Source organism: Thermobia domestica, chromosome 5 (assembly GCF_964235325.1).
Source record: "Thermobia domestica chromosome 5, izTheDome1.hap1.1, whole genome shotgun sequence".
Taxonomy (NCBI): Eukaryota; Metazoa; Arthropoda; class Insecta; order Zygentoma; family Lepismatidae; genus Thermobia; species Thermobia domestica.
The window spans coordinates 173,032,518-173,055,927 of NC_137458.1; the positions used below are offsets into that span (position 1 = coordinate 173,032,518).

At 34.9% G+C, this 23,410-nt stretch overlaps 1 protein-coding gene across 1 annotated transcript in view; it reads left to right on the forward strand.

Annotated features, from left to right (window-relative positions):
- Nucleotides 1–23,410, forward strand: part of LOC145685321 (brachyurin-like) — a 99,857-nt gene that overhangs the window by 18,728 nt on the left and 57,719 nt on the right. The window contains exons 3-4 of the mRNA XM_081757696.1: nucleotides 248–417; nucleotides 12,361–12,450. Coding sequence (XP_081613822.1) covers nucleotides 248–417; nucleotides 12,361–12,450 — 260 coding nt within the window. The remainder of the gene's footprint in view (nucleotides 1–247; nucleotides 418–12,360; nucleotides 12,451–23,410) is intronic.

Below are 23,410 nucleotides of genomic sequence, written 5' to 3' on the forward strand. Positions count from 1 at the left end.
GGACCTACAGCTTAACGTGGAACCCGAACCACGTAGCTACCGCCGAGAATCGAACCAGGATTTTCCACACCAAACACGCGTATACTACTCACATAGCCAAGAGGGAGCTAAAATTTTTATATTATTCGAGATTAAAAAAATAAATTTGTCTTAACGTGAGATCTAAGACATTGTAAGCTACAATTGTTGTTATGCAACGATGTATATTAAAATCAAATACGTAACATATTTCAATATTATATTACAGTGCTATTACCATTGAAATCTGGTTGGGTGCCCAGAATATCCTAATAGAAACTGAACCTGGAAGACAGACTAAATTTGCAAGGAGGTTTAAAACACATGAGGAATTCAGTCAGCTGCTTCTGAAGAATGACATCTCTCTTGTTGAACTGAGTGAAGAGGCTACCTACAATGGTAAGAATGTTTTCGTTTTCACATAAATATATCGGGTGTTGCAAAATAAGTGTTACAACTTTTGGGAGGTGACTCGTGCCATTGACACAAGAAAAAAAGTTCTCTTGAACTTTCGGCTATCGGACATTGTTTCGGATCTACAAGGTGCCGAAAGCGTGGGAAAATGACTTTCGGACGCCAATAATTCGGAAATTATTAAACGTAAAGAGGGCGGGTAAAAAATTCACTGAAGAAGTCATACCTGCTGTATTGAATTTTGCATGTTTCACAATCCTACCATGCACGCGCAAGGGACTCCCCAAAGGAACGTAGGGAGTCCCGGATAATCTGCCAAATGAAAATTGGTCTAAATGGATATGAATTTATAGGGTTTCTACCAGGTAACAATAATTCGTTTGCATTAAGTCGATATCTGGAACAAATACAAAATGGCGGACACCTTCATTCCCGTTGTGTGTGGTTGCATAGTCGCCAGGTACGGATGCTGGCCAACAGTGACGTTCTGAGTAGAATATATTATGTGTAGCGAATTTGTACTCAAATGCTCTAGAAAGACATCTGGAGTGTCGGTAGAGCACAACAGATGAAGCAGGGTGATTCACATGTGTGGAAACATTTAACGAAAAATGCCTGAAATGCACTCATACTCAGTAAACGTGAGTTCAAAGCGTCCGAAATGTAAGGAATAGCATCAAGAACATGAAATCCATTGCCAATTCACCAATAATATTCCATCAATCCGATGCAATATGATCTTCACGGTTGCATACCAATAAGGATGCAACAACTGAGGCCAAGTTGAAATTGTGCAAGGGGAGTCACTAAGAAACTCGCTAAACTAAATGAATGTCACTAGTGCGTTCGCATGATCGATACTGAAATGTGGCCAATGTGTGTGTTGATATCGACATGTAGCTAATGGACAAATATCAACATGTCCCATTACTGCTTTGTCACCGTCTCACTTGCGGAAACTGGGAAAATAACGTTGTACATTCTGTTATTACATCTGGTGCACTTTTTGGTAGAACGTAGCTACAACACTATTGTATCAATGTCCCTCTTTGTTTGGGGCATTGTCCCACAGTCGACACATATGAAAAGAAATCTCTTAATTCATGGTTCAAATTCTGATAGAGCGTGAAAATAACAAACCTGTATCATGTCCCACGTCTTCTGGGACATATAACGTACTCGAAATATAAAAAATACCTCCAGAAATTCGTAACTTACACACAGTGCCAAGACAAAGACAAAAATGAACCAATTTGGCACATGTAACACTACTGCTGGAACACCATACATATGGAAAATAAAACGACATGAGAAATAGGAAGAAACGTCTTAAAGCTCTGATTGTTTACAACTGTGCAGTAGGAGTAACAAAATGAAACACACAAACATGTCGGGAGGCTGTACAAAAGCGCTTGCCAAACAAAGTGGGTACTCCTCAAATAAACGAATACAGAGAAAGTGAGGCTCCCTCGAAGCCTCAGGGCTAGCGCGCTCGCTTTCGCTCGCGCGGTAGCAGCTTCCAATCCTACTAGGAGCCCACGGCCTTAGATTGAAGACCCAGATAGTTATTTTCCTATTTTTCGCACGTGGGACGGTGTTCCAGCAGTAGTGGGGCATGTTGGTATTTGTCCATTAGCTACATGTCGATCAACACACACATTGGCCACATTTCAGTATCGATCATGCGATCCCACTAGTGACATTCATTTAGTTTAGCGAGTTTCTTAGTGCGTCCCCTTGCACAATTTCAACTTGGCCTCAGTTGTTGCATACTTATTGGTATGCAACCGTGAAGATCATATTGCATCAGATTGATGGAATATTATTGGTGAATTGGCAATGGATTTCATTTTCTTGATGCTATTCCTTACATTTCCGACGCTTTAAACTCACGTTTACTGAGTATGAGTGCATTTCAGGCATTTTTCGTTAAGTGTTTCCAAAGATGTGAATCATCCTGCTTCATCTGTTGTGCTCTACCGACACTCCAGATGTCTTTCTAGAGCATTTGAGTACAAATTCGCTACACATAATATATTCTACTCAGAACGTCACTGTTGGCCAGCATCCGTACCTGGCGATTATGCAACCAGGTACAACGGGAATGAAGGTGTCCGCCATGTTGTATTTGTTCCAGATATCGACTTAATACAAACGAATTATTATTACCTGGTAGAAACCCTATCAGTTCATATCCATTTAGACCAATTTTCATTTGGCAGATTATCCGGGATTCCCTACGTTCCTTTAAGGAATCCCTTGTGCGTGTATGGTAGGATTGTGCAACATACAAAAATTCAATACAGCAGGTATTACTTCTTCAGTTAGTTTTTTACCCGCCCTCTTTACGTTGGATAGTTTTCGAACTATTGGCGTCCGAAAGTCATTTTCCCACGCTTTCGGCACCTTGTAGATCCGAAACTATGTCCGATAGTCGAAAGTTCAAGAGAACTTTTTTTCTTGTGTCAATGGCACGAGTCACCTTCCAAGAGTTGTAACACTTATTTTGCAACACCCGATATAAGGTATAAACATGTATGCAATAAATAGTTTGTGCACAAAAGTAATAAATTAGAGAAAATTATTAATTATAAAGAATATGTTAAAATATAATTATTTGTAGGAGAATTCTGTAAAAGTAAGATAGCATTCAGAAAATTCTAGATACGTTTAATATCAAGAACTCTATTTGAGGACCGTTGCTGAAAAATTTGCTTTCAGGAGAAACATTTGTTTATTTTTAGAACAAACAAATAATTTATTTTTGAAGAAAAATGTATATGATACATATATGTATTAATTTAAAGCAAACTCCTAAGAATATATGCAAATTACGAGATCAATATTGCCTTGCATCACATTTCGCCCTCAGAACAGCACTGACGCAATGTTTTCTGGAGTCATAAATATAATAAATAATGGGAAACGGAGAATTTCACCATTTCGCATGCAGTCCATCGCTCTGTTTCATAGTTTTCATAAGAGACCCACAAATGTTATTCATACATTCGTATTGTTCCGTTCAGTGTTGGGGGGTTCAACTTCATCTCGATTTTTCTCAAACCTTATTGCAACAGCTCCAGCTGTGTGAATGGGTGAATTATCATCCTGCAGTATGCCCAGAAATAAAGATGAACTATTATCCTGGGATATTGCGTCATTGCCCATGTAACGGAGTGTTTCAGCTGATCTGTTTACAGAATAATGTATAAAAAATTCTTGATGTTCATTTTATTTTAGCGTTTCAATGTTGGCTGATTTATGATTATTTTATTATTTGTTACTTGCCGACTTACATTAATCAGTGCTTGTTTGTATGCATTTATTGCTTGTTAATTATTTTGGGTTTATGTGTAATGAAATTCATATTTAATGCTTTGTTAATGTTTTTAATGATGGGCTAAAATATTATTTATCTGTACCTAGAATGCTGTAAATCAACTTTCTAGCAGATATAATCTTCGAAGTAAGATTGAAAAAATGGTAGAGGAGTTCCGCGGTGAATGTGACAGTGTTAACATCTCTTGAAGTGAGTTTCAGAAGAGGAATTGGAGAAATTGAGGCATATGTCGGACAGATTGGGGATAGCAATTATTACCAAAAATTGTTACTTCTTGGTAAATTTTCAGCACTTTTTTAAAACTAAGGTTACTTTTGATTACGTTACATTAGGATACGTCAGGTTTGGTTAGGTTATGCCTGGTTGGGTTAGGTTAGGTTAGGCTCAGAATTAAATTACAGGATCCCGCCATAGGTTAAGTTAGGTTAGGTAAGGTTCAGAATTGAAATATCGCACCGGATACAGAATCCCGCCATAGGTTAGGTTAGGTTATGCCAGGTAGGTTAGGTTAGGTAAGGTTCAGAATTGAAGTATTGAACCCGATACAGAATTCCTCCATGCCTCGAAACGACCAAACTTCAATTTGTGTATACGTACACCCTTACGTATTATTCCGCAAACGAGATATCCCTTTTCCTTCACGTGTGCAGCCACTTAAAATCTGGTATCGATAAGAAAGAGAGCATTGCATTATCGATTCTGGCAAACTTCAAATATATGAGGCATTCTGGATGCTGGAAAAATAAATCGATGTCAGTTGTTAGATGGTGTTTCATCTGCATCTTCCGACAGTATTACCTTCTTGCCAATCATCGGTGACTTAAAAGGATGGAATCCAATTATTAACTGGTTCATATTAGCTTTAGTATCCTTAATAACTTAAACTGGAAATACGAATCACTCAACGAAACAACGTTTGGTTTTATTTTAAAATAATAACTGTGTAAAATTTTTCCAACTAACTGAACATATCGGCTTCAACACATACTGATGAAGATAGTGTCTGATGAAGCCAATATGTTCAGTTAATTGGCGAATCTGTTACACAGTTATTATTTTAAAATAAAAACAAACATTGTTTGTTCAGTGATCTCTATTTATAGTTGAAAGTAAAGATGGGTGCGATCTCCTTAAGAAAACGATAGTATGCAATTTCGAAGATTTAATACTGGTTACAATCTAATGGGTTTAAAATATTATGACGGTACCACCATTTTAATACTTTGATTTATTGGCGAAAAACATTAGAAATGTATTCAGAATACATGCATCTTGTAACAGAAAGCTCAATTAAAAATATTTTTATTGTAATAACCCGCAAAATAATCAAGATTGATGAAAAACAAAAATTAAAAGTGTTACGTAACAAAGGGGGGCGTTTGGCCTTGCATTACAAAGTATGACAAAGGGCAGGGAGGGGTAAAAATTGGTCAAAAATAGCGTTACGTAATATATGGACAGTCCCTAAGTAAAGAAAATCCTAAAAGGGGGTAAACAAAATTTTAAAAAATTAAATATAATAATTTTGTAATGGCAAGTCAATATAAGCCAAATCTTGCCAGTCACTCCCACTCCGCAAGATTCGTGAGATCTTGGGGTGCTAATTAATATCAATTACCTTTAGAAGGAAAGGAAATAAAGATTCATGGAGAATAGGACTCTAGCACCTTTGTACGGAGTAAATAAACTTTTACTGTAGTAAACCTACTATATTATTTGCCCTTATCCATTCCGTTACCTATGTGGGCAATAACTAATTTAACTACGTAAGATAACATTGAAAAAAACGAAAAATCTCAAACATCAACCAAGTAATATTGCGAGTCAAAGGTTGAGCACACGTATACTTTAACTGCACCATAATTTATTAATTCGTTACACTGTTCTGTAATTCGTCTTAAATTGTACCAAAATATTTAATACACAATCACTACTCACATCGTCAGGCCGAACATACCGTTAATGCATACAAATCTTTACACACCAGGTTTACTTGAGTGACTAATATGTGTAAAGGGGAAAAATCTTTAAATATTACGAATCGTTTCTAGCAACACTTATTTCTTCCCACACAAGTTACAAAGTGTAAACATAGTCAGCCATATATACAAAATTCCCTTCCATACGAATTTTCGATGTGAGGACACTGCTTAAACCACTCATTATCGTGCTGACCACTACGTCAAAGATTCGCACGGACCAAACTTTACTTCTCCCAATACGGACGATACCCTGTATGTACACTCTGCAACCTGGTAAACGTATATATGCAAACAATATTTAGTTTTTTTATTTAGGGTTCTGAGAAGCACATTACTGTGTAAAACGATTCGTATTTCTATAGTGTACTTATCTATAAATATATTTAAATTCTGAAATCAACAATTAGAGTATTAAGGGAAAAGAAAGAAAGGGAAAAGAAAATTTAAAGTTGTGATCTATCAAATATTTCCGATCTCCGCAGATTGGAGTAGCGTGCTGCATAGCAGCTTATAGCTAAGATCAAACGTAAAGTTTAATTTCATTTACTATTTGTTTATTTGATTACAAAACGTATAATAATATTTAGGATAGGTAACCAATAAGGTGCTTCACCGATTTAATTACCTACTGAAATTGTAGCCATCGAGCAACCCTAAATAAACTTTAAAAAATGGTACTTTTGAAGTTCACTTAGCATTTTAACTATTATGATTAACAAACGCATAGCATTGTGCGATTGTTTCTCACGTTAGATGGCACTGTAAGGTGAAAATAAAATTTGTACTGGGAAAATGTTTTGTGCACTATTATCAAATTACATATTTCACATCACGAGACAAATATGTAGAATCACCACGGATTTGATTTATGTATGAATTACCTACTAGGTCCGGATGAAAGAGGTGAATAGTTAACAAATCAGCAATACATTGTCCTTAAATAAATTATCAAAAACTCTCACACATACATACTACATCTACTCACAACATACTAAAACTACAATATAATACATATTACTACACGAATCCAAATTCTACATATCTACACTAAATACAAGTACATTTTCTTGAGCACCAACATATTTTTCAACCAACACAGTTTACTCCTCGGAGGCTACACGCCAAAGAACAAGGTAGAGACGCGCCAAATCATTAAGGTGGCATATAGTTCCCCAACGCAGAAAAATCGCGGCGAAAAATACAAAGCGAATGAAAATACTGAAAACTGGATCAAACCGGATTTTAGCAGGATATGGGTATCTCATTGGGATGAAGAGGATCCAAAGCCTCTTACCAAATATCGGATTAGTGGGAAATTCTACCGAAATACCGACCTATGAATTACATCGAAATAAGAATGCATGTTTTATATTTATCCAAATGAGATGCCCATACACAAACTTCACGGAGAAAAATAATACCTAAAAGTAAAACATCATTTCCCGAAGACCTATATTTCTTAGTTATTCTGAAACTCTGAATTAATATCTTATTTAGGCAAAAAGCAAAACAGATTTAGTATGTAAACTGAAAATTATTTAGTAAAACATGGTAACATACAACATTGTTACACAATATGGTTAAAAACTATTCGGACCGGAAAAAATTATACCACCTCAGCTGTAAGTGAAGGTTACAAATTATAGGCAACTATTGATTTCATTTCCTTACAATGTAAATTCTCATGTAGGAAGAGTCTTATTCTAAGACGTATGCAGTAGAAACGTTGTTTTGATTTCTTTTAAATCAGTAATCCTATACTATAAAAGATACAAAAAACAACTTTCGTTAAAAGAAATTATAGCACATGTAGACAACATTTATATATAAAGGAATAAATGAGAAAAACAATTTTCGTGTTTGTTTTCAGAAAGCAAGTTATGCAAAAAGCAGTCCTGGCTATTCATTTAATCTTTACACTCCTGTACTTCTTTGATTGTTTGCATGTAACTTACCAATCCATTAGCAATCAATGCAAATATTACTTTTACTGAGGAAGAAAAGGCACGACCGCCGTATTGAATTTCGTTCTAAATTTTCAAATTGAATCACGAATCATATCATTTGTATAGTTATTACGGAAATATACCCGTGATTGTTACGAGGATTTTGTAATTGAGATATATTAGAAAATCCTCCATCCGAAGAAAGACACCTCAACTAGAATAAAACTTCTTTATTTCCAAATAACTTTTAAGAAAACATTTTGTAAATTGTTAACAAAATACTTATTTATGAAATATTAGAAATGTCATGAAAAATTTTCGCAAACAATTGCCGAATAGAGCTCATACAACCAAGAATCTACTTTTGAATTGACCAGTTAAAATAAGTAGTTCATTTTGTCTGGTAGTAATTAATGAATTACGAACAGAATTACCATAACTTTTTAAAGAAAAATGTCAAAGCTGATCTTCAGTTACCAACTATCTATGAGTTGTTCTTACAAATAAATGCATTATTATCTATTTTATTTTATTTATTTATTTATTTATTGAACAAATTCTCAGATACAGCATAACTTTGCCATTTTACACAGGGAAATGTTAACAGAAGAAATAAAAAAAACAATACAACAATATTAACAACAACATAGAACAATGTCAAAAAAGAGTGTAAAAGTAATATTATTCCGTCAAATTCGTTTAATTACTCTTTCAAACACCGGGTAGCTTGAAAAATGTCCACATCAATTGTTATTTGATTATAATAGTTTGATATTCTGAAGAAAGGCAAGGTGACCAGACGTCCCGTTTTAGCCGGGACAGTCCCTTATTTTCAACCGTTGTCCCGTTTTTTTCTGATTCTCAAACGGGACGCCTAAATGTCCCGTTTTTAAGCAAACATGACCCAGGTGTCCCATAATTATTATTCAAAATATACATGGTCAATGCTAATTCTACACTTCTGTACCAACACTCTTTGGGAAGGTTCAGCCGTGCCTAGAACTTTTGAATAGTCAAATGAGAATTGAGTGTTCTGTGATTCAAGTGGGAATTGAGTGGGAATTCTGAGTGTTCAAGTACTTTGTAAATTGAAAACACTGCTGAGTCCCAAAATGCAATGTGGAAGTCACCCCCCACCCCCCGCCGTCGCCGATTCGTATGCGTCCCGTTTTTGAAAGTAAAAGTTCTGGTCACCTTGGAAGAAAGGAGACCTCTGTATAATTGCCAACCTAGGGCGGGCAAGATGGAATAGGTAAGTATGCCGGGTGATGCGGGAAGGGACGCGTAAGGATAGTTCCTGAAGTAATATTTCCGATCTTAAGTCTCCATTCACTATTTTATGAAAGTATTTCAGGTCAGAGATAATTCTACGTACTTCCGGAGTCTGGCTATTCAGATGTCGCAAGAGTTCCTTCTTAGATAATATTCAAAGTGCAGGAACACGGAAACAGACTACAGCGCTATTTATATAAAATATTTACGATATATGGGGAATATCGGTATAGCTGGTGCCTAAAACTAGTTTATTTCCATCAGTAAGTTCCTCTTTTCCCTTTTCACTTTTTGGAAAATATGAATTATATGAAGTTGTACAGTTGTTAAGGAAATATTTGTTTATAAAAAATGAACTTAACCCCTAGATCTGTTTTCCAGAACGTCAATTGAATAAACTTCAGCCCTCCTATACATTGTCATTTCTTTCTCTCCCTAAATGGATCATACGAGTTTTACAAAATAAATGCTTTCTTAAGATATATAAATAAAATCATTAAATCATTTGTCCAGAAACTTTATCAAGAAAAAACAGAATATATTGCATCGATTTGTAGATTTGTGAACGGAGATTTTAGTTACAAAATAGTAATTTTTCTGTATAAACATCGTTGTAACAAAACAACTTTCCCTATTTGTGAACACTCGTTCTCACACTTTACAAGATTGGATACGTTGAGTGGAATGTCATTCTACACACGGATAGTGAATGAAAAAAAAAAAAAAAAAAAGAGTAATACTTCTACGAGTATAGGGGAAGAAAAAGAAGTTTATTTAAACCTTATCTTGTATTGTTATTTTGATAAGCATTTAATGCTTGCCGTCTTTGAAATAAGTAGGTATGTTGTTGAAAGCGCGAAGCCTTAAAGAGAAATATGAGATTATGAAAATAACTTATTTACAACTAATGCACCTTTATTCAACCATAAAAAATACGGTACAAACCATCATTCATTCGTTGGATTTAACTGTCCAAATTTTTGGGTTGGCTTGAGATAGATTTACAAATCATCTGTATATAGATGATTCTTATAATATTGTAAGATAAAAGGAAGATCATTGATGTAGAGACTAAATAACAGAGCGCCAAAACATTTCCTTGATGGACTCTGTGAGTGAGATTGCGCAGTAAAGAGATAAATTGCTGCCATCCATGTAGATAATTTTGAATACATTTCACAGCACCATCACAGAAGTTAATTTTCGTCGTCAATTTACGGAAGAGGATCTTACGTATAATTGATTGAAAAGATCTATAGCAGTGGTTATCTCTCGTCACACCTCTCTTCTGCGACTTCAGATACAGATGTGAATTCTCAAATCTTCAATAATAATATTAATATTAAATATTAATAATATTCTCACAATTTTATACTTGTTTGCAACAGGACTTTTGCATGCCATTCTAGTGCATTATTATTATTATTATTATTATTAATAATAATAATAATAATATTATTATTAATATTATTATTATTACCAGATTTTGTCTTTACAGCCACAGTTCTTACTCAATAGTTACTTTGCGTTTGTACGATACCTTAAGACGGGGTTGCTTTGCACACGATTTAAGGAATTTTAAAGAAAATCGCATGTAACTTACAAACGTAATGACTTAGACACTGTATTTTAAACATATAATAGCTAGATATATGTATGTGGAAAATACTCTTGCAAGTTCATTAGTAAACATTCAGTATGACCATAGTTATTGAAATATAAATTTTGGTGCAAAGTAACCCAATAGTTGGGGTTACTTTGCACAACATACAAAAAAGTATGTTAACATACGAATATAACGTTTCTGTGTAATGTTTTCCCTTCAGTATTTATACATTTTACTTTCTACACAAAACTGCATACAGTTTACAAATATTGATATTAGAATGAGGGTACTGATATCGTTACTTAGTATGAATTACCAATATTTGTGAAGAAAATTATGTTTTCTGGTACCAGCACAGGAACCACATTCTTATAGTTTAGCATATGTCCCACTCAAATCCCATCTCAGGAAAAGAAAAAAGTTTCCATGAACTGAGTCGCCTTGGTTATTCCTTATGTCCAAGAATATCATCCCAACCGTAATTAGTGGAAGATTTACGGGATTTGGAACTTTCAGGCTGAAGTCCACCCAAATTGCATGATTTCTTTTTCAAAAAATCTAATGCTAGTCATTCCTATGCGTATAATCTGCAAGTCCCCCAAAATCTAGTTATTTCAAAAAAAAAAAAAAAAAAAAAAAAAAAAGCCTTTTGAGTGAAGCCCCTCTCAAATTACTCTTCTGGATCCGCCACTGTACATAATTTTATTTTCCAACAAGAAATTCATTCCGGCATCTACCTAAATAGTAAATATACATAACTTTAGAATGCAGGAGGTTCCAGTAGTAATAATTTCCTGTCTAAGATGTATTTTGGACCTGTGCAAAGTAACCCTGATTACAGGCTGAAAATGCCTTCTTCCGGTTTTTTTTTTATGACTTTAAAACGTTTCACAATTTAAATTCCAACTGTTGCATCAAAGTCCCATTATACACAGTAGTATTCTACGGAACTGACTTAACTTTGACGGAAATTCTTGTAGGTGATATCTTTCAAATTTTGGTGGACTTTACAGTCACTGCTTTCCATTATTCTAAAACAATGAACACTCACGGTAATTAGAACTGATGTTAACCACCAACATTATAGCCAAATTCCAGTTAGATGTTCTGTCTTACGGTGGCACTTGAAACTTGCTGTTCATGGTTTTACCGACAGAGGACTGTGAAACTCTTTTCATATTTTGTGCAAACTAACCCCGTCTTACGCTATTTGGTTTAACGCTTCTTTGTTACAGTTAATATTTGTAAGTCAAATAACCAAAAAATAAAAAATAAATATCGCAATTTAGTATACGTTCTTGGCTTCCTGTAAATCAGTTGGCCTCCAGACACGAGAGTAGTATTTAGTATTTACTGCTGGCAACAACTAATATACATAAAAATCCATATTTTTTTATTTTGATGTCGATTGGTGATCGATTGATAACGGACTCTTTCTTTCTTGTTTCAACAGTGTCGCTATTGTACTTCTGAATAATAAACATAACGCCATCCATGTCTAGACCAATACTGTCTACATCGGCAGTATTGGACCCATTCACAAATTGTTTATTTTTCGTTTTATTAATTTTTCAATTCTATGTTCTGATCTGAGAAATTTCTTTTCTGTGGTGTAGTGAATGTTGTATTGACTGAAATTTCTCGTTAATAAACTTTTATCTCAGTATAGATGTGTTTGCATATAAGGGTAATTATTGATAATGAATATCTAAAAATGGAAAATTAATTATTTCTAACACACTTTTTGTACTAATTCTTCATGTTACATATGTTTACTTGTAGATTATGTTAATCCCATAATTCTTGAGCACAACGACGACTCTCTTGTAGACAAAACTGTGACAGTCAGTGGTTGGGGTAAAATTTCTGATAGTAAGTACTTTTTATTATTTATCTTTTAAACACATGTTGTATTTTACTGGTAATCTGGAATTTCCTGTGATTATTAGAGAGTGATATTTTTATGTATTGTATTTTAAAGATTAATGGTTTAGTAAATGAGGGGTAATTTGTTAGCAAATAAACATGGAACTCTTTAATATGTATTTGAACAGTTACATTACTCATATATCCATCAATGCAGATCGTTACAATCCTGAACTCGATGGAATCCTCGGAAATCATGTCCACAAGCATGTAACAATTGTCAGCAGGCATGATGTCTCATGTTGTACGGCAGTCAGTGCAGGCTCTTTAATGTAAGGATTAAACAAAATTGGTGACAATGAGCACCCTTGCCTGAATCAGTTCTGAATGCTTGCTTCGCCATTCTTTTTTAAAAATCGCAATTGTTGCCTTCTGTCCTTATATAGGTTATGCTATTCTTCGCTCCTTACAGTTTATTTCTGAGTGCTTGAGAATTTGGAACACTTTGTTCTATTCTACGTTATCAAATGTTGTGTCAAAATCCTACAACAACTTGCTTTTCTTAATTGAATTCTTTATTTTATCCATGCTGTTAATGCAATTGTTGCTTCCTGCGTAACAGTATTACTTCCGAAATAAACTGTTTCTGTGTTACAACTTCTATGTTGGCTTTCAATCTTCTAAGGTTATTTTCCTTAAAGCTTTTTGAAGCATCATTACGCTACCTTAGCGTATTGTGATTTTTGCATTTACCAGCATTTAGTGTTTGGAATTACCACTGTCTCTAAACACCATCCCTTTTTAATCAATTCATTGACTCTATGCTGAAATTTCTGTCTCACACTTTTTATGATTACTGTTGGTATTTCATCTACACCTGAAGCTTCGAAATGTTTTAGACCATATATTTCATTGTCGATCTCTGATATGAATGTAATTATATCTGATATTAAATGTAATTCTCCTCTTACCCTCTTTTCTACTTTTTCTATATTTCCCAGTTCCTGTAATTGCTTGTATTCTTTCCATGTGTGCACTTTTGCTTCAGTCGTGGATCTTTCATCTTTATATTTTTACTACATTGTTCTTTCTCTTTGTAGTTTAAACTTTCTCCTAATAATCTTATAAGCCTCACCTACTATTTCTGTGCTCATATTGTTTTTTATTTCTTCACGTTCTTATCTTATCCCTCCTACCTGGCAGTTTGTGTTTAAAATATCGCATTTCTATTTATTTCTATTTACTTTATACAGCTTTTTAACCTCGTTGTTGTTAATGCCCTTTAATTTCCTTCCATCACTCATTAATTCCACCATTTCTTTCATGATCCATTCAGTGGCGGCGATTGCACGTTAAAAGTGGGTTGGCAAGACATGATCTGAATATTTGTATATCAATGTTAGTTTCCCTGGTTATTTCTAACACTTCGTTTGACGAAAGGTTGTATCATTAATAGGATACTATTTTTTTAAGTTAAAGTACCGTATATCGTGTTTCATATTTTATTAACTAAATTGGCAAGAGCAACGCAAGCAGGAACTATTCTTTTGTACTCTTAAACAATGAGAGTGTAAGAAGAGATTTGATTCCTTGTTCATGAACATCTTAAATTTCTGTCTGGAAAATTGTGTTATCAGATTATTTAATAAAAACTTTGCAAACAAATAAATAGAAAAGATAATATTAATTATAGCAATGAATAATGAGGTTTGTTTTGTAGAAGTCATATTGAAACTGGGGGGTTAACGATGAGTGGGTGAAGGTCTTATCTACCTGTGCACCAGTCGCCAGTCGTCTCCGAGACTTGAAAGAGTGCTGATCGACTTTAAGATGAACCCTTTTCAAGGTACCTTGTCATGTCCACAAGGAATCATTTGTTAGAGCAGCTTTACGTGGTGAAGGTTTGCATGAAACTGGGCAAAACTGCGAATGAGGCCCGTGACATGATCAACACTGCTTATGGGAGTGATTCCGAAAAAAAGCCCGGATGAGCAAGCCGAAAATTACATTGATGTTGATCATCTTTTTTGACTGGAAAGGAGTTGTTCACAGAGTTTGTACCACCTGTCAGACTGTGAATGCTGCATTCTACGTGGAAGTACTTGAAAGACTCAGAAGACGAGTCGCCCGCATCCGTCCAGCAATCGCTGGATCATGGAAGCTTCATCACGACAATGCACCGAGCCACACCGTCTTTGCTGTCATGGACTTCCTGATCAAACATGACATCATACAGCTTCCCAGCCACACTACAACCCTGATGTCACTCCTGCAGACTTTTTTCCCCCTACTGAAAAGGGTCGTGAAAGGACGGCAGCAAGGCTGGACCCAGTCCATTCTAGAGGCTGTAACGAGGGATTGAAGAGCATTTTAATTTCTGCGTTCCAGAGATCTTTCAGTGATTGGCAGAGTCGCTGGAAATGCTGTGTTGATGTAGAAGGGGCATATTTTGAAAACTATTAAGTCCTTGTGTGAAAATTGTGAATAACATTTTATTTTTTAATTCAGTCCTACTACTTTCCGGACAAACCCTGTAATCCAAGTATTAAATGTATTATTACTCCTAAAACATGAAAGACAGTGAATACTACAAGCATATGCTACATTTAAAGAAATACGCAATTGCAATATTAATTGCTTTAAATTGCAATTAAAACGCAGTTTCTGTTGCTTCCATAACTACACGGCAACACATATAACTAATACGTACTCACGTAACGGCAAATATTATATCGAACCATTCATTTCTATAACCAATAATGCATACAAAAACTTTACATTTTAAAATGAAACTATATAAAGTAAGGGGTCACTTCAAAAAAGTGGGAGGGCAAATGCCTCTCTTGCCCTCTAATCGCCGCCTCTGGATCCATTTCTCCGTTTCGATTCCAGTGACTCTAGTGAAATACAATACCGGAGACTCCGTTTTCGATTCATGCCTGGATTGTTTTTTATTCTCTGAGAAGAAATCATATTGTTCTTTCCATTTTACTACGCCGATCTCTACTATATCCACGTTCATTCATTCTAACGCTTTCTTCAGATATTCATGTTCAGACTCCTGACGTTAATGTATTGCTTGTCCATAAGTAAGCAACTTTTTGCTCTACCCAAAACCCATAGACCTGACTACTTTTGCTGTATGGGATTCTGAATTTTTCTCTAATCATTTGAGGTAATGCAGGGTTAAAAATCGCCAATTCCTAGCTGAATATTCCAGCAAAAGTGCAATAAAAGTTTCCTGATACTGTCACCAATAAGGAATTCACTTTTTTGCCTATACTATGCTGGTTTTTGCCATTATCTACTGTCAGCCCAGAGCATCGTTGCTCAGGACTTACCCCTAAAAGACATCTGCGTACTCCGAATACACCCGATAATAATAACATAAAAATATTTGATTTATTTGTGATGTTGGTAACGACGATCAACTTTGTTAGATTAAGAATTTTAAAAAAAATAAGAAAGCATTCCTTCTTTAGTTCCCTTCTTTCTTGCATTTTGAAAACATTTACACAATTTCAATTATTTTGTTTTTTAAAAACTCATATTTCATTGTGTTTTCCGTAATTTATTAATAAGCTACTAAGATAGGTGGATATTTAACTTTACCAATTCGTCTTCTAGAATTGGGAACTTATTTTTGATACTACAAATATTCTGTATTATGTAGTTTTCAACGATTTCTTCCTGTACTTATGGTTATGTAACTCGCCTAAATCAAGATTTAAAATAATTTTTCATTGTTCATATGAATAAAATCAGAAATTGATACCTAGCTTTAAAACGAAAATGAAATGAAATGAAATCCTTTAGTTTTGTGTCTCATGGTTATGCCGGTTAAGCTAAAGGAGACGGTGATGATGAGAGATGAGTGAAATGAAGAAAGTGGTAGGAAACGGGAGAACCCCGAGAAAACCCACGAGCACGGTGTTTGTCCACCACAAAGTCCACACGGCGTGAGCTGGGATCGAACCAGGAACCTCAAGCACTGGAGGTGAACGCTTTACAACTGAGCCACCGCGGCCTCTAGATTTAAAGGAATAATTTATTAAGGACTTTTGCAGTTGCATTCCTTTTGAGAGTGTAGATTGGCAGAAATCTCAACAGATAGCTTGAGACTGTTGTATAATATACACAGCAAAAAGTGACTGTGTATAAAATAACTCAATTTGTCTACCACTTTTAAGGTCTTATTTCAACACCAACAGCATAACGTTCCTTGGAGTTTCATAAATATCTAACAACTAACAATGATTTTTTAAATTTTGTTATATGCAAAGCTTTACGCGGTATAATCGACGTTTAAATCAAGAAACGAATAACGTATGATATTTCCTGATAATACTGACAACGTATGGTATCAAAAATGTCATACGCACACAAATTAATTTAGATACATTAGAAAGTACAGGAATATCATACTACTTTCGTTTATTGATATAAATGTCAAATATGCCGCGTAAAACTTTGCATATAACAAACATAACAACTAATACACACTTTCACTGGGAGTTATTAGATATTTATGAAATCCCAAAGGAAGGTGATGGTGCTGGTGTTGAAATAACAAGATAACAGTAGTTAATAAATTGAATCGCTTCTAACACCAACATATTTTAGTGTTTAAAGAAGAACCGTATACGAGGAACAGCACTCCCATGACCACAGACGTATCTGTATTTCTATGGATATTCGACTGAAATATGGAAATAAATGTCTCCTACAAGAATACGTAAATATAAATATACTTTAGTATTGGCAAATGTATTGTTTACTTGTTTGCATTCGCAATTGAAAGCTTTCGTGGCTATGTAAGTAGCGTATTAATTTTAGATGGGGAAGATCTGAGATTGATTCTCAATGGGAGTTCGTGTTATTCGGATCCCACGTCAAGTTGTATGTTCACGTCTGATATAGTCTCAGTGCTGGAAAGCGATACTAAACTCCATACCAATATACTAAGTAACATTCACAATTGAGTCGTATAGTAATTCAGAAATTTGTTAAAACCAGAAAACCATTCATTTTCCGTCGAATCTCCCTTTTAACAAAGTCATGTGTGGCCAATATACAGAAGTGAACTCCATGTTTGGTGATCCAAGTACTACTCACTGGCTTCATGATACAGTGTCAACCAGAGGGTAAAAGTGAGGGGGACGCGGGAAGACGTAATCCTCTCAATTCCAAAATAAATTTCAATAAGCAAAGATAGGTACTTCAGACTGCGTGACGTCATGCGTCCCCCTACCTTTCCAGATCCACTTTTAACCCTGGTGTCAACAACAAAACTATGTTCGCCCTCACCCGGCGCGAATCGAGTACTGAAAAAACACGGGTTATTTTGCTGAATTTGAAAGCTTAAATTGCCTGTTGCTGGCGTGGAAAATGGATTAATGATAAGTGAAGACTCAATTTTAGTATAGATTTAGCAAATTGGAAAGCGTTATACAATTATCGTTTTCGTTTGTATTATCCTCTTTCGTTCAAACTACAATAGATTTTTAAAACCTGTGAATGAAGAACTGATAACTTGCATATTATACCTTATTACAAAAAGATAATTTTCAAATATTTTATTTCTGATATTTGTCCAAAATTATTGTCGCATATATATCATTGTCTTCTTGTAAGAATATAATTCGATAATGATTTAGGAGAGTACTTTTAATACTGATACTATGTGTGTAGTCGAAACATGTATATTTGTAGTAAATTTCATAGGAAAAGAATTAAAAATACGAAAATTAGAATAAGTAAAACAAAATGTTCCTAAATGGACAAGAAAGTATTATTTTCATTTTATTGTTCTTATTTACTGCTCTTTTGACATAAAATTTGCCACATACATGTCTTTGCCGATTATACACATACTAATATTATAAGAAATACCGGGCGAATTCGTTATCAAATTATATTCCTACAACAACATGTTTATAGATATGCGACAATAATTTTGGACATGAGTGTACATATTTTTGACTTGGAAATTTTTGAATTTACAAAACTGTTCAAAAAGTCGTGGTGTACAAGGATATTTTGACAACATTCTGAGAATATTCAATATTATTAATTATTATTATTATTATTATTATTATTATTATTATTATTATTATTATTATTATTATTATTATTATTATTATTATTATTAATAATAATAATAAGAAGAAGAAGAAGAAGAAGAAGAAAATGAACGAAAAATACATGAGAATATGAATAAAATAATTAGTTACTTACTTTGTTATTGCTATTTACATTGGTTCGGATTGTCTCTCTCCCAGTGGGAGAGAAACAACTCTTAAAATTTGTTTTGTCATGTTTTGAAGTTTTATTGTAGTTCGCAGCTTTCTGATGTGATAATTCCATATACAAATATTTACTTACGTATTGATTTAAGGTCTGTAAATATTATGATTACTTGTGAACGTTCTGAGAAAGTCGTCAAATATTCCTTGTACACCGATAATTTCCCACCAGCTTTCTAATTCAAAAATTTCCTAGTCAAAAATTAAATAAATATATGGAAAAGATATTTGAAAATTATCTTTTTGAAGTAAGATAGGACATATAAGCTATCAGCAATCCAGCAACCGCAGTTTTAAAAACCTATTATACTTTGAAATAAAGTGTGAATTGTAGATTTTATTAATTGTTTCTAAAAATGAATACCATTATGCGTTATATATACAGTTATACAAATTAAAACGAAATGTATAATGCTTTCTAATTTGCTAAATGCTATGGTCTAATGAGTCTTCACTTGACCCCATTCACTTTTTGAGTTGAAGTATATTTGACTCCAAGGAAAGGAATGGATTATTTTATTAATATACTATTCCATGGAAGTTATACCAGACGCATGTCAAAATCATGGAAAGTCCTTTTTTTTTTTTTTTTTTTTTTTTTTTAGAAACAGCAAAATGATGGGAGAAGAAATTTATTGTGATCGATTATTGGTTATTTTTCCACGTAGTTACCATGAACTTCCAGACATTTCTGGTAACGTGTCAAAAGCTTCCACGGAGAGAATACAGAATCAACAACATGGGTTATTTTGCGATTTCCATTGCCAAATCGGCCGTCTGAGAGTACAGCCAGTCCAGAACTAATGTCTCGAGCATTTCACTGTCGTTGAAACGCTTCAACAAGTTGCTTCTTCAGGTAAAGAGAAAGAAAGAAATCGCTTGGTAAGGTCGTGGTGCAAGGAGGGTGATTGAATAGTTCACATCAAAATCTTTGAATTGTCTTAACAATAGGAGCAGCTGTGTGGACGGGCGTTGTCATTGATCAGAAAATTTCCAAAGCGTAGCATTTCTCTTCGATGATGCTGATGGATAGCACGTCGCATATTATTCAGTGTTTGGCAATACATTTCCGTTGTAATTGTTAGTCCTCGTTCCAATAATTCACAAGAATCAAATTCTTTTAGTCCCAAAATATGGTTGCCATGATTTTGTGAACTTATTGTGTTTGTTTTAATATTTTCGCTTAGAAGAAATGGAGTACTGCCATTATATTGACTGATGCTGCGACTCCCCGATGGTGTTCAATATCCAGGTTTTATCCTCCGTCACTATGTAAGAAAAGAAGTCACCGACATATTCCCCTATCAGGCCAAAAAAATCACGTGCATCTTTCATTTTGTGCTCTTTGTGAGCATCTGTCAAAATGTTTGGTGTTTACCTTGAACACTCAGCTTATATCACAGCTTCTCTGTCACAATCCGATGCATTGTTATCGTAGACACTTCTGAAAACTCTTTCGTGAATTCAGGTATTGTGAACCGGTGTGGAACCGAACTTTTTCGTTAACGTGTTCCACCAGATCGTCTGTCTTGAATACTAGGTCTTCCGATTCCGATTTTGAATTTCTGCAGCTATTCCACCTTACTGCTACAAGCACGTACGCAACTCTGCTTGGACTATTCTATTTTAAGAAATGCTTTTGCGCATGCTCAACTTCATTAGTGTTATCAACCCCGTGTAAAAAATCCACCCTTTTTTGACATACACCTTTCGACAGAGACCCTTAAGTTCCAAGCATTGTGTATGAAATTTTGTGCTTGATATGTAATAGGTACTTGTGGACTTTATACTAACAATTACAAACGTATTTACATTTAATATGTATCTTGTGTTAATAATAAAACACAAAGCACGTTCATGTTCAGCAGCGTATTAATCCACTTACAAATGAATGCATATAGCAAAAATAACAGAGCAGCGATTGTTAAAAATTAGGAATTAGTGTTACCCTCAGACTGAGATGATTTTGCATTATATTGTAAAGGAATCAATGCGTCTTTGCTTGGATTCACAAAAACTGTTATTAATAATGCATTAAGTTATGCAGACAATAATGTTGGTGACAGGTTTCTATTAATTTTATTTGTGTTTTGTGGAGTTTCTGTGTAGAGTGCTTGCGTCCTAAACTGTCAACAGCCAACTGGTTGTTGTTTTGATACATCAGCAATTTATAAATGTTATGTATTTATTGTAATAAAGTTACGAGAGACACCTTCCTAACTCCTCCCAACGCCTAAAACCACACCTCCTATAACGTCTGGAACTCGCTTTCAATATCAACAAAAATAGTCGCCGAGCCTGGGGGCCCTCCTTAAATAGCCCCGGTTACTTTCGTCTCGAGGAGTAGCAATACAAATTTGAAGCCGGGAGTAACGGTTCGGAATGAAAGCTAATTTCAAACTCCTCCTACAAACTGGCGGATGCCCGCAATATCCCGCCAGTAGTCCAAAACCAAATCCATAGCAAAATACCAGGAGACCAGAGAGGGACCAACGCACGCCCGGACGTCATAAAAATACACCTTCCCTAACCAATAATGCTAACCCTAACCCTGTCTCTCTTCTTTCATAAAATTTCTTCGTAAATTATTCTAATATCCCCAATAATCTTTTTCTTCAAAGGACAGCCGTCCGAATCCAATACCTGTATTGCAAACTAAATTCCCCACTTTAGTTCTTCTGACGGCTTGTGTGTAGGTGAAGTTTCCTTTCATTTTTCCTCCCCCACACACCCTTTATATGGTGGAGATGTGGCTTTCTATCTTTCTTTTTTATAATATATACAGAGTGGTCCGAAAATGTGGAAAGACTCTAACAAAATATAACCACAGTAACATTGTAGGTGGGGAATAAGGATGGTTCTTTGTATCATTGTAGCTGTCTTACTAGCAGAACATGACATTGACGCATACAGAGCGCATTGAGATCGTGCTGATCCCTGAGAACGAAATACCAGGATGATTCCAGACGGTTTTATACTCTGTCATCCGGAGAAGAATCACACCAACGATGGTACTGTGTTCAAACTACTGAAAAAATCCAAGAAACTACGTTTGTAGTAGATCGTTGCATGACATGTAGACAACCCACATCGAAGACGAAGCAACAACTGTGGCATTGTTAGCATTATTCAGTAAAAATTCCAAGAGAAGCACACATAGTGTAATCCGTGAAAGTAGTGTTAGTCTCACCCCAATCATGCGCATTATGTCAATGAAAGTGATACTCTTATAATCTGTAACTTCTCCAAGACCGTACAGAAGATGATCCAGATCATCGTTTAGAATTTGCTCAGTGAGCCACAGAGAAGCTACGACGAAACAGTACAATCTCTTCTGATGTATTGCTTCCTGATGAGGTTAACTTTTACATATCAAGTGAGGATAACAAACAGAATGTGTTGTACTGGTTGGATAGTAATCCGGATTGGTTTGACGCATCCGCAAAGTATTCCCAGCAAGATGAAAGTGAGGAGTAGCGCGTAGAAGATTTGTGTAGGTGATGTGTTGTGGGTTCATTGTTCACCGATGGGACCCTAATGGCGGTAGCATATCGGTACATGTTAGAAGCCGGTATCTTGCCATCAAGGTGCTTTCGGAGGATGGATCATTTCCTAATTGTTTCTAGCACGATGACGCCCCACCTTATGACGGTATCTGTGTCCGTAAGTACCTCGATCAGCAGTTTTCTAATGCATAGACTATTTGGGAAGGAGAGGTAGAATGGCTCGGCTACTTCGTTCCTGTGACCTCACGACACTAGATTATTACTTGTGAGGAAATGCAAAGTCTACTGGACTTTTTAACAAATCATTCTAGAAAGAATCAACAATAACGGAATATTGAATAATAAATTGCAATCTGGTTTTAGAAAAAGAAAAAACACCGAAGCGGCTATAAAGAGATTAGTTGATTTTATATGAGAGCGTAGGAGAAGTGAAAGTAGAAAAGTACCAAGTTGTTATTCATGCTGATATTAGTGGTCCCTTTGACAGTCCATGGTTACATGCAATTATTAAAGAAATGAAAAAAAAATTAAAAAATCAGTAAAACTCTTTACAATCTAATGTTGAACTATTGACTGAAATATTTTTAAAAGGCAACTACAGTAAGTACTAAAGGTTGCTCATAAGAGTCAATTTACGGACCTACAATATAATAGTTTATATTCAAATCATGCTTATAGAAACTAAATAATCTTAATAAAACATTAGGCGTGGTAAAATAAGCAGCTAATGTACCAATTTAGTAGAGATGCAGTTGTAAGTTTGTATGCAAGTTGATGATACAAACATGCCGTTTGCGACATCGATTATTCTCACATCCCTGATGAACAATTACCATGGTGTCACTTTTTTATCCGTTAAGACGCGTGTGATGACGTCATCAATATGACCGCCACTTCAAACTACTTGACACTTATTATTTTGAGAAACATTTAACCAATTATTGTTCTGTTTCCTTCAAATGAAAGTTTCAGTTTGAAACTAAAACTTACGTTCAGTATTTTTTTCTTCATACAAGCGATAATTAAAAATGTACGTGAGACTTTACATATTATCCAAAATTACATATTATGCTCTTCCACAGCGCGATCCAGATCTCAAGTTCTGGCTACTGTCCCATGACAATTCTATCTCACAAACCAACCACCGATGAGCAA